Genomic DNA, 12,582 nt, shown 5'->3' with positions numbered 1-12,582 from the left:
GGCAGGTCTTGTGGGGTGTTCCTGGTATACGGTGGGTCTTGTGGGGTGTTCCTGGTATACGGTGGGTCTTGTGGGGTGTTCCCGGTATACGGTGTGACAGGGTGTACGGCAGAGCAGGGAGGGACAACAGGCCAAGGGATGATTCCACAGATTTATTATCAAGAGCGCTGGAACAACACATGCAGGTAGATCTACAGAGTCCACAATTAGTCCAACGGAACCGGTTCGGGGGCACCTCCCGATAATCCTTGTGCCAGCTAACAAAACAATAGTCCACACGAGTCCAAGCGATCACAAAACAATCCCTCGAACGACGAGATATGTCCTCAGCTCAAGTCTCGCCCCGTTCGCTTCCACAGTCACAGATGTACGTGGGGTCTTGCCTCAGCTAAGAATCCCCACTCCTTCTCCTTCCAAAGTCAACTCACATCTGATCTCAAAATAAGAATGGCTTGTCTGAGCTCCTGGGATCAAACATATTTGTTTGAGTCTGTGGGCATACATCTTGAAAGACACTTCCTCATCACAGGCTAAAGTACGGAACTGAGTCCTGTAAGTGTCTGGTGTCACAGCATAATGTTCTAGAATAGTCAGTTTAATCTCCGCATACTCACAGTTCTCTCGAGGGCCCATAGCTCTATAAGCTGCGGCAGCTCCACCCTCTAAGAGCCCCACCAGATGTCGGACTCGCTCCCTGTCCGGGACTTCCATTAATCGACACTGATGCTCAAAGTCCTGGAAGAAATCCTCAATGTCGCCTGAAGCCTCATTAAACGGCTTGAAGTCTTTGCGGGACACTCTGGGGAGTTCCCTCATGGTGGGTGCTGGGGTTACAGTCTGTCTGGAGCTTCTAGCTGCTTCCAAAGCGATCTGCCTCTCCAACAATGCCATCTCCTGAGCTCTGTCCTCGGCTCTGTGAATGGCCTCCCTCTCCCTCTCCTCGGCTCTGTGAATGGCCTCCCTCTCCCTCTCCTCGGCTCTGTGAATGGCCTCCCTCTCCCTCTCCTGAGCTCTGTGAATGGCCTCCTTCTTATCGGCTATGGTGGCCTCCTCTCCCAGCAATGCCAACTCCTCTTCGTACCATACAACCCACTGACTTTTTTGGGTATTTACCTCCGGCTGCAGTCTTTCCTCCATTTGCTGGGAGGATCCCTCCTCAGCGTCATCTTGCAGGCGAACTCCTTCCAAAGCCTCAATTAGCTGCTCCTTGGAGAGCCCCTTGTAGCTGACTCCCAGTTCACGGGCCTTTGTTTGTAAGTTCACCACAGTCCAGTTCTTGTACTCTGCAGTGCTGGTTCCCGATGTTGGGCGTGTGGCCTCCATTCCTTCTGCTCTGATCCCGCCGCTGCCACCAGTTTGTGACGGGGTGTACGGCAGAGCAGGAAGGGACAACAGGCCAAGGGATGATTCCACAGATTTATTATCAAGAGCGCTGGAACAACACATGCAGGTAGATCTACAGAGTCCACAATTAGTCCAACGGAACCGGTTCGGGGGCACCTCCCGATAATCCTTGTGCCAGCTAACAAAACAATAGTCCACACGAGTCCAAGCGATCACAAAACAATCCCTCGAACGACGAGATATGTCCTCAGCTCAAGTCTCGCCCCGTTCGCTTCCACAGTCACAGATGTACGTGGGGTCTTGCCTCAGCTAAGAATCCCCACTCCTTCTCCTTCCAAAGTCAACTCACATCTGATCTCAATATAAGAATGGCTTGTCTGAGCTCCTGGGATCCGCCCATGAAGGGGGTAGGGGTCACACCTTCTATTCAATGGTTGAGTCCATCAGAAGATTCTATGCTGGTCGGCTCCACTTAGTCTATGTTGTATGTACATTTGACTAGCCACCTGCTGTGAGGAAGAATGGCTATTCCTTCACTAGTTGACAAAGCTTAATTACATTAAAGCTTAGGGCTGCAAGTATTGGGGGAAGGAGACATTGTTACAGGTAAACTCCTAGCACAAGAAAATACATATATTACAGCTAATAGAAACCAGAGAACAGTTACATACATCAAATGGCATATTATTCAAATACAGGACAGGGCAAAAGTACAGATCATGACAATCCCTTCCCCTCCCAATTTGTGTACGTACCAGGGACCTCTACAGGTCGCTGGTTAAGTACAGACAGGCATGGCTGACCAGACTCACGGCTCCTCTTGCCTGGACAGTCCATCTGCATTTTGGTGTTGGCTGCCTCTTCTATACTGTATGGTAAAGTTATAGGGCTGCAGAGCCAGGCTCCATCGTAGTAAGCGTCCATTGTCCCCAGAGACTCTGTTCAGCCAGATGAGGGGATTGTGATCAGTAACCACAGTGAATTCTCGTCCATACAGATACGGTCTTAGTTTCCTGAGGGCCCACACTACAGCCAGACATTCTTTTTCAACAGTTGCATAGGCCACTTCTCGGTCCAGCAATTTCCGGCTGAGGTAGGCAATGGGGTGCTCATCCCCAGCTGCATTCACCTGGCTGAGTACAGCTCCCAGTCCATAAGCAGAGGCGTCAGTCTGCACAATGAATCTCCTCTTGTAGTCTGGAGCAGCCAGAACAGGGTCGCAGACCAGAGCGTCCTTCAGCCTGTTAAAAGCCTCATCACAGGCTGGAGTCCAGACCACCAGCCGGGGCATCGTTTTCTTGGTCAGGTCGGTAAGAGGTTCGGCCACCGTGCTGAAATGAGAAACAAATTTTCGGTAATAACTGGCAGTGCCCAAAAAAGCCATAACTTGTTTCTTAGTTTGGGGTACAGGCCAGTCTCTAATAGTTTGGATTTTGGCAGGTTCAGGACGGAGCTTCCCTCCTCCCACTCTATGCCCTAGGTACTGAACTTCACCCATCCCCAATTGGCATTTATCTGGTCGAATGGTTAGGCCTGCTGCAAGAAGCAGGTCAAGAATAACGGCTACTTGGTTCAGATGTTCTTCCCACGTCTGGCTGAAGATTGCGATATCATCCAAGTAGGCACAAGCAAAGTCACCACATCCCCGGAGGATCTGGTCCACCATTCTCTGGAAGGTTGCAGGGGCAGTCTTCATTCCAAAGGGCATGTTTAGAAATTCATACAGACCAAAGGGGGTTATAAAAGCGGACCGTTCTCTCCCTTCCTCCGTCAGAGGGATTTGCCAGTAGCCCTTACTGAGATCCAAGGTAGTGACATATCGGGACCCAGCCAGGCGGTCTAGAAGTTCGTCAATACGGGGCATTGGGTACGGATCACTGACGGAATGGTCGTTTAGTCGTCGATAGTCCACACAAAACCGAGTACTCCCATCCTTCTTGGGTACTAACACCACAGGAGAGGCCCAAGGGCTATGGGAGGCCTGGATTACCCCAAGCTGTAACATCTCCTCCAGTTCGTGCTGCATGGTATGTCGAACTGATTCAGGTACCCGGTAAGGAGCCTGTTGTATGGGACGGATACCCTGAGTGTCCACATGATGTTGGGTGATGGTGGTTCGACCTGGTTGGGATGAGAAAGCAGCCCGTCTCTGTTGAAGCACTCCCAGCATCTGTTTTTTCTGTAAGGAATCCAGGTGATCTCTCAGTGGAACCTGTTCCACAGTGGATGGGGCTCTCGCTGCTTCCACGAGATCAGGTAGGGAGTCCTCATCCTCTTGACCATCTTCTGAAGCCAGCTGGCAGCTTGCTATCATTGGAATGTTCCTGTCATGGTACTCCTTAATCATATTCACATGAACAGTCTTTTGTCTTAGCCCCTGATCATCTAAAGCAAGAAGATAATTGGTGTCATTTAGTTTTCTGAGAACCCGGAAGGGACCCTCCCATGTGGTCTGCAGTTTATTCTGCCGATGGGGAACAATCATTAGGACCTGTTGTCCTTCTACAAACTCCCGATAGCGTGCTTTACGGTCATACCATGTCTTCTGTCTGGTTTGAGCCATCCGCACATGACTCTGGGCAAAACTAGCAAGTTGAGCCAGTGTTTCTCGCAGCTTTAGGACATAAGGGATAACAGGGGCTCCTGTATCCTCAACTTGCCCCTCCCAGTATTCCTTGAGCAGGGTTAAGGGTCCTTGGACCTTTCTTCCATAGAGTAGTTCGAAGGGGGAAAACCCAGTGGACTCCTGGGGAACTTCCCGATAGGCAAACAAGAGATGGGGTAGGTACTTCTCCCAGTCTGAATCTCTGTCAGTGAAGGCTCTTAGCATATTCTTCAGAGTGCCATTGAATTGTTCACAAAGTCCATTTGTTTGGGGATGATACGGGGTCGTTCGGATCGCTCGTACTCCACAAGTGCGCCACAGGCACTGGACCAGCTCTGACATGAACTGGGAGCCTTGGTCTGACAAGATCTCACTGGGGAATCCTACTCGGGTAAAGATGGTAACCAAGGCCTCGGCCACCTTGGCTGCAGAAATACTTGACAAGGCCACAGCTTCTGGATATCGGGTGGCATAGTCCACGACAGTGAGAATGTACTGCTTTCCAGATTTACTTGGCTTAGCAAGAGGTCCAATGATATCGACAGCTACTCTTTGAAAGGGTTCTTCTATTATAGGGAGAGGTTGCAGGGGTGCCTTTGGGTGATCTCCGGGTCGCCCTCTACGCTGACATATGTCACAAGTTCGGCAGAAATGCGCTACGGCTTGGGAAATCCCCGGCCAATAGAAAGTTTGAGTCAATCGTCTCTCCGTGCGAGTTTTGCCTTGATGGCCAGCAGTAGGAATGTCATGAGCAAGGTGTAATAGGGGAATTCTGTACTTCTGAGGAATAATCAGCTGTTTGCTATAAGTCCAGGGCTTATCTAGGGAGTCGGCATTGGTAACCCGATATAGAAGTCCATTTTCTCTGATAATTCTTTCCCCGTTCTCCCCTAGCTGCCCTATCTTAGCTCGAGCTCTAAAACTAGCAAGGGTGGGGTCAGTCTCTACCTCTTTTCTAAACTGAACTTTATCCCAAGTAACATTCATATTATCCCCACAAGGAGAATCACTCACCGGCTGTGACGGCATTTCTGGTGGCCTCGTTTCCATGGATGGGTTGTACACGTCCACATCCGCTGCCCTCTTGGCTTGACTTCTGGTTACCGCACCGACAAAGTGGCAATGAAGATTTCCCACATCATTTCCTAGAAGAACATCTGCAGGGAGGCCGCTCATCACACCGACCATACATTGTTTGGCCCCAAAGCCATAATCCAGGGTCACACTCGCTCTTGGAATATATCTCTGGGTGCCTCCAGTCAATTCAATAGCAATTCCTGGTCCCTTTTGAATTGCTTCTGGTTGAATTACTCGGGGATCGGCTATGGTGAGGAAAGCCCCAGTGTCACGGAAGCCAACAACTTTTTGGCCATCCAGCACGACCTCCTGTAGATGTTTGTGCTGAAGCTCAGAAGAACAGGTGGCTGGGGCTCGCACCCCATAGACTCCTGGTAGGGGATCCAGGGTATCCGAGTCACTTGGCAAGTCATCAGGAACTATATCCAGCTCTTCTCCTGGTGAGGGGGTCTGTAGATAATGAACGGGCAAAGGCGGTCTGTAGCGGTTCTGCCTCCGAACACCTGGACATTGGAATTGCAGATGCCCAGACTGCCCACATCCATAACATCTGCGCTCTGGGATTCTTCCTCCATGTCGTATTCCCAAAGGTGGAGCAGGAGTAGTGCGAGGCACAGTCACACGAAGGTCACCATGAGTTGGTGGTCTAGTGGGATGGTAAATATTGGAGGCCGAAGGACCAGGGGCTGCCAGCGTTGGGGGGCTGGTAGTTTTTTTCTCACTGAGTAGTAGTTTTTTCCACTGAGGCTTGATGGTGAGAACCTCATCAGCTAGAGCTGCAGCTTCCTCCACAGTGGCTGGTCTCCTCTCACGCACCCATTCCCGGATCTCAGCAGGGCACTTGAAGTAAAACTGCTCTTTTAGGATAACCTGGAGAAAGGTCTCCCAGGTTAAGGCCTCCTCTGCTTCCAGCCAGCGATTACATATTTGTTTGAGTCTGTGGGCATACATCTTGAAAGACACTTCCTCATCACAGGCTAAAGTACGGAACTGAGTCCTGTAAGTGTCTGGTGTCACAGCATAATGTTCTAGAATAGTCAGTTTAATCTCCGCATACTCACAGTTCTCTCGAGGGCCCATAGAGGGTGGAGCTGCCGCAGCTTATAGAGCTAAGAGCCCCACCAGATGTCGGACTCGCTCCCTGTCCGAGACTTCCATTAATCGACACTGATGCTCAAAGTCCTGGAAGAAATCCTCAATGTCGCCTGAAGCCTCATTAAACGGCTTGAAGTCTTTGCGGGACACTCTGGGGAGTTCCCTCATGGTGGGTGCTGGGGTTACAGTCTGTCTGGAGCTTCTAGCTGCTTCCAAAGCGATCTGCCTCTCCAACAATGCCATCTCCTGAGCTCTGTCCTCGGCTCTGTGAATGGCCTCCCTCTCCCTCTCCTCGGCTCTGTGAATGGCCTCCCTCTCCCTCTCCTCGGCTCTGTGAATGGCCTCCCTCTCCCTCTCCTGAGCTCTGTGAATGGCCTCCTTCTTATCGGCTATGGTGGCCTCCTCTCCCAGCAATGCCAACTCCTCCTCGTACCATACAACCCACTGACTTTTTTGGGTATTTACCTCCGGCTGCAGTCTTTCCTCCATTTGCTGGGAGGATCCCTCCTCAGCGTCATCTTGCAGGCGAACTCCTTCCAAAGCCTCAATTAGCTGCTCCTTGGAGAGCCCCTTGTAGCTGACTCCCAGTTCACGGGCCTTTGTTTGTAAGTTCACCACAGTCCAGTTCTTGTACTCTGCAGTGCTGGTTCCCGATGTTGGGCGTGTGGCCTCCATTCCTTCTGCTCTGATCCCGCCGCTGCCACCAGTTTGTGACGGGGTGTACGGCAGAGCAGGAAGGGACAACAGGCCAAGGGATGATTCCACAGATTTATTATCAAGAGCGCTGGAACAACACATGCAGGTAGATCTACAGAGTCCACAATCAGTCCAACGGAACCGGTTCGGGGGCACCTCCCGATAATCCTTGTGCCAGCTAACAAAACAATAGTCCACACGAGTCCAAGCGATCACAAAACAATCCCTCGAACGACGAGATATGTCCTCAGCTCAAGTCTCGCCCCGTTCGCTTCCAGAGTCACAGATGTACGTGGGGTCTTGCCTCAGCTAAGAATCCCCACTCCTTCTCCTTCCAAAGTCAACTCACATCTGATCTCAATATAAGAATGGCTTGTCTGAGCTCCTGGGATCCGCCCATGAAGGGGGTAGGGGTCACACCTTCTATTCAATGGTTGAGTCCATCAGAAGATTCTATGCTGGTCGGCTCCACTTAGTCTATGTTGTATGTACATTTGACTAGCCACCTGCTGTGAGGAAGAATGGCTATTCCTTCACTAGTTGACAAAGCTTAATTACATTAAAGCTTAGGGCTGCAAGTATTGGGGGAAGGAGACATTGTTACAGGTAACTCCCAACACAAGAAAATACATATATTACAGCTAATAGAAACCAGAGAACAGTTACATACATCAAATGGCATATTATTCAAATACAGGACAGGGCAAAAGTACAGATCATGACATACGGCAGGTGTTGTGGGGTGTTCCCGGTATATGGCGGGTGTTGTGGGGTGTTCCCGGTATATGGCGGGTGTTGTGGGGTGTTCCCGGTATACGGCGGGTGTTGTGGGGTGTTCCTGGTATACAGCAGGTCTTGTGGGCTGTTCCTGGTATACGGCGGGTCTTGTGTTGTGTTCCTGGTATATGGCAGGTCTTGTGGGGTGTTCCTGAAATACGGCGGGTGTTGTGGGGTGTTCCTGGTATATGGTGGGTCTTGTGGGGTGTTCCTGAAATACGGCAGGTGTTGTGGGGTGTTCCTGGTATACGGTGGGTGTTGGGTGTTCCTGAAATATGGCAGGTCTTGTGGGATGTTCCCGGTATACGGCAGGTCTTGTGGGGTGTTCCCGGTATACGGTGGGTCATGTGGGGTGTTCCCGGCTGTACGGTGGGTGTTGTGGGGTGTTCCCGGTATACGGTGGGTCTTGTGGGGTGTTCCGGGTATACGGCGGGTGTTGTGGGGTGTTCCTGGTATACGGCGGGTGTTGTGGGGTGTTCCCGGTGTACGGCGGGTCTTGTGGGGTGTTCCCGGTATACGGTGGGTCTTGTGGGGTGTCCCTGGTATACGGCGGGTGTTGTGGGGTGTTCCCGGTATACGGCGGGTCTTGTGGGGTGTTCCCGGTATACGGCGGGTGTTGTGGGGTGTTCACGGTATACGGCGGGTCTTGTGGGGTGTTCCTGGTAAACGGCAGGTGTTGTGGGGTGTTCCCGGTATACGGCGGGTGTTGTGGGGTGTTCCCGGTATACGGCGGGTGTTGTGGGGTGTTCCCGGTATACGGCGGGTGTTGTGGGGTGTTCCCGGTATACGGCGGGTGTTGTGGGGTGTTCGCGGTGTACGGCGGGTCTTGTGGGGTGTTCCCGGTGTACGGCGGGTCTTGTGGGGTGTTCCCGGTATACGGCGGGTGTTGTGGGGTGTTCCCGGTATACGGCGGGTGTTGTGGGGTGTTCCCGGTGTACAGCGGGTCTTGTGGGGTGTTCCCGGTGTACGGCGGGTCTTGTGGGGTGTTCCCGGTATACGGCGGGTGTTGTGGGGTGTTCCCGGTATACGGCGGGTGTGGGGTGATCCTCTAGAGGGGATCGGGATGTGCGGAGCATGGCGGCCTGCTGTCGTTTCCTCGCTGACTGCTGAGAGTTCCGGCCTGGGATCGATCATCTGGGGGATGTGCCGGGAGGATGAGTCCGATCCCTGGAGGACACAACTCACCAGATCTGCTGCCGATGGTACCGGACACAGGTAGAGGAACGCGGGGTCCGGTCCGAGAGGAGGTGGCACCATAGTAGGTGATCTTAATGTTATGGCTGATGGGTGGGTATTTTTTTTAGCTTTCAGTCAGTTGTTTTGTGTCTTCTGAATGCTCCAAATGCTAAAAAAGACTCCATTCACAAGGTCACATAATGGAGTTGCTACTTCAGCAATTTCCGGGGCTGCGATATTTGTGAATTAAAATCGCCCTGATGTGAATGATCTGACTGCGCTGACGCGGTTCGGCCACTAGGGGGCAGCAGCAGACGCGCCTCATCCGCCAGAAGCTGTAATGTGCGGAGAACAGGCAGTATGTGAAGTCCTATAGCTGACAAATAGGATTGCTGCGCTGTCCCTTTAAGAAGGGGGGGGGGGGGCAGGAGAGTCGTCTGCTGGATCCATTCATCATGACCATTACCTGGCGGCAGGAGGCGACCGGAGCGGCCCGGGGGGGCTGGTGGCAGCGGCACTGATACCATGTGTCACTTCCTACCCGGCCTGTGACTGCGGCACCAGGAAGCTGCTCCGCGCCGGGATGACACATTAACCCTTCACCGCCATGGCTGCAAAGGACGAGCTGTACAGCAAGATCATCCCCAGGAGGAGCCGGCAGCTGCGCGCGGGGACCATCAAGCACGGCTCGTCCCTGGAGATCCTGCTGTCCATGGGATTCCCGAAAGCCAGGGCGTGAGTGCTGCTCCAGAGGGGTCACTGTGGGGGGAGGTCACTGTGGGGGGAGGTCACTGTGGGGGGCCACTGGGATCACTGCATGGATGGTGGAGTAGTGGGGCCCCTGCCAGGTCCTGGGTGATTGGTGGAGTAGTGGGGGCCCCTGCCAGGTCCTGGGTGATTGGTGGAGTAGTGGGGGCCCCTGCCAGGTCCTGGGTGATTGGTGGAGTAGTGGGGGCCCCTGCCAGGTCCTGGGTGATTGGTGGAGTAGTGGGGGCCCCTGCCAGGTCCTGGGTGATTGGTGGAGTAGTGGGGGGCCCCCGCTGGGTCCTGGGTGATTGGTGGAGTAGTGGGGGGCCCCCGCTGGGTCCTGGGTGATTGGTGGAGTAGTGGGGGGCCCCTGCCGGGTCCTGGGTGATTGGTGGAGTAGTGGGGGGCCCCTGCCGGGTCCTGGGTGATTGGTGGAGTAGTGGGGGGCCCCTGCCGGGTCCTGGGTGATTGGTGGAGTAGTGGGGGGGCCCCCGCTGGGTCCTGGGTGATTGGTGGAGTAGTGGGGATTTGGTTTGTGTCTCGTGTTGTGGAGCCTTCCTGCAGGATAGATGGACTGCCGTGTAAAGAGGACACAGCTGCGGATGTGGGGAAGGGAAACTTGTGACAAGAGGTGCTGCAGCAGCTGCTGGGCTCAGTTCTGCATGTTCGCTGTGTTTTATCCCAGTTCCTGGGACCTCTGAGAAACTAACAGATCTGTGAACCCAGAGAGGGCGTCACCTGTGTATTGGGGACGTCGCTCTTTGCAGGGGACCTGTGTATTGGGGTTGTTGCTCTTTGCGGGGGACCTGTGTATTGGGGATGTCGCTCTTTTGCGGGGGACATGTGTATTGGGGACGTCGCTCTGTGCAGGGGACCTGTGTATTGGGGACGTCGCTCTGTGTATTGGGGACGTCGCTCTGTGCAGGGGACCTGTGTATTGGGGACGTCGCTCTGTGCAGGGGACCTGTGTATTGGGGATGTCTCTGTGCAGGGGACCTGTGTATTGGGGATGTCGCTCTGCAGGGGACCTGTGTATTGGGGATGTTGCTCTTTTGCGGGGGACATGTGTATTGGGGACGGGTGTTTTATGTTGTGGTCATCGTGCCATTTTCATACTGTTGTGCCTATTATAGAGGATCAGGCGCTGACAGACGAGGCCTCTGCACCGATGATATGTTGCACCCTGACGGTCGTATATTCGGGCGGTGCAGTAACATTTGCCATATGCATCAGCTGATTGGCCGTCGTTCGCTTTGGGACATTTTGAAAAAGTTTTTCCAAAAACTGACGGAAACTTGACGTCGAGGCAAAGAACAATCGTCAGTGACCGCATCTTATGGGTTTATCAGGGAAGTGAAGCTATTTTTACATGACCCCATAAATCTCACTTGTTACCTATTTCTTATTTAAAGGGTTTCAGTGCGTTCAATAATTTTGGGGCCTCGGAGGCGACAATCAGGACAGATTCTGTCTCCGTGGCTGCTGATCATGGGGGAATGTGCTGGAAGTCATCTTATGAATGTGCAGGACCCCTTTAAATGTCCCCTTATATGACTCTGTTGCTATAGAAACATTTTTCAGAATACAGTGTATCTCAGCACTTTCATTACATGAAATATTGGGGGTGCTGGCAGGAGAACTCAGTTTAGTAGCCCACCTTCAGTGTCCTATCTAGGGATTGTTAATATGGGGGGTCTCCTGCCATCTTTGTATACCCCCCCCCCCCCCCGGTCCATTATAGAGGCAGCCTGGTGATGTAACAGTGAGGGTGTAATCCATTATTTGTCCTGTGGTGGCGCCGCAGGGAGGTTGGACAATTGCTGCCTGATTTACCCCCATTGTTTGCAGATCATCTCTGGGGTCGTAGCAGGACGTCCATCAAAAAATAAATTGTCAGTGGCAGGACCTCCTCTGTGCAGCCGCTGCTTGCACTCAGACTGTGGTCGTGGTGTCTGTGGCCCCTGTAGGTCAGGGATTCTGGCCTGGCACCATTGGGGCCCAAGGATACTAAGTGTGTGACAAATGCCGACCCCACACTGATGGGTTTTGTCTTTGATGTCCTCATACATTTTATTTTTCTGCCTATGACTTGGCTTGATACCGCGGTGTTGCCAGCCGCTGGTTTTGGTCCGGAGCCCAGTGTCGGCTGCTGCTGGCTTGGGGCCGGGGCCCGGTGTTGGCTATCGCTAGCTTGGGGCCGGGTCCTGTGTCGGCTGCCGCTAGCTTGGGGCCAGGGCCCGGTGTTGCCAGCCACTGGCTTGGGGCCCGGTGTCGGCTGCCGCTGGCTTGGGTCCGGGGCCCGGTGTCGGCTGCCGCTGGCTTGGGGCCGGGGCCCAGTGTCGGCTGCCGCTGGCTTGGGTCCGGGGCCTCGGTGTTGGCTATCACTAGCTTGGGTCCGGGGCCCGGTGTTGCCAGCCGCTGGCTTGGGTCCGGAGCCCAGTGTCGGCTGCCGCTGGTTTGGGTCCGGTGTCGGCTGCGGAGGCTTACCACTGAAGCCTGGAACTTTTCCTTTGAATTATTGCCTTTTTTTTTTTTCTTTGAATGTGAACAAGGTCCTAGAGTGATTGTGCAGCGACGTCCGTGCCTCTGTCCTGGGTCACATTATTACACGGGTCACATTATTACACGGGTCACATTATTTCACTTCCTTCTAATTTTGCTCCTTTTTTCCTTTGTGCTCCATTAGTACTCTGCCGCTGATTTTTTTATAGGGCCCGGCTGGGGGTCCCAACTATGTGGGGTCTCAGGCTTGCTGCTCTTACCCTTTTGGATAAATGCGGTGACTCCGGCATATATTGGAGTGTGTTGTTTCACTATTAGACCCTCAGTCTGTAGCTTTCTCCTCCATGCTTTACACTGCAGCTTTTTCTGTAGACCTCTCTATGGAATCGCGCAGTCTACAATGTTATTTCATGCAGATTTATTTCTACTTTGAAAAGCTGAAGCCAAAATGTCGTTTTTTTTTTTTTTCCCCCTCTATCAGATAAATGTCACCCCGTAGATTCTCTTTGCACCCATGATGAGACGAGCGGGATCAGCTCCTCTGCCCGATATCATGATATAAT

General features: G+C 53.0%; 2 protein-coding genes across 5 annotated transcripts in view; one reads left to right on the top strand and one right to left on the bottom strand.

The window, feature by feature from the left end:
- The window catches only part of UBASH3B (ubiquitin associated and SH3 domain containing B), a 164,555-nt gene that overhangs the window by 42,378 nt on the left and 109,595 nt on the right, over positions 1-12,582 (top strand). For 3 of the 4 annotated variants that reach the window (XM_077249494.1, XM_077249493.1, XM_077249495.1), the window contains exon 1: positions 9,194-9,505. The exons of the other annotated variant lie outside the window; for it this stretch is intronic. In XM_077249494.1, the coding sequence (XP_077105609.1) occupies positions 9,378-9,505 (128 nt within the window). In that variant the 5' untranslated portion in view covers positions 9,194-9,377. Of the gene's footprint in view, positions 1-9,193; positions 9,506-12,582 lie in introns of those variants that run through there. 4 annotated transcript variants of the gene reach the window in all.
- On the bottom strand, positions 1,413-6,067 carry LOC143768780 (uncharacterized). Its single transcript, XM_077257422.1, has 2 exons — positions 4,964-6,067; positions 1,413-2,675 (listed from the first exon to the last, which is right to left on the bottom strand). The coding sequence occupies exons 1-2, from the start codon at positions 5,975-5,977 to the stop codon at positions 2,601-2,603; spliced, it is 1,089 nt and encodes a 362-aa protein (XP_077113537.1). The 5' UTR covers positions 5,978-6,067; the 3' UTR covers positions 1,413-2,600.

The sequence above is a fragment of the Ranitomeya variabilis genome, chromosome 4 (genome assembly GCF_051348905.1).
Source record: "Ranitomeya variabilis isolate aRanVar5 chromosome 4, aRanVar5.hap1, whole genome shotgun sequence".
NCBI lineage: Eukaryota > Metazoa > Chordata > Amphibia > Anura > Dendrobatidae > Ranitomeya > Ranitomeya variabilis.
This window is presented reverse-complemented; position numbering and strand designations above follow the sequence as displayed.

Coding starts and splice junctions, on each gene's coding strand:
- LOC143768780 (XM_077257422.1), bottom strand. CDS start 5,977: ATGTATGCCCACAGACTCAAACAAATATGTAATCGCTGGCTGGAAGCA. Junction 2,676..4,963: donor CAGAAATGCCGTCACAGCCG/GTGAGTGATTCT, acceptor TTCTCATTTCAG/CACGGTGGCCGAACCTCTTA.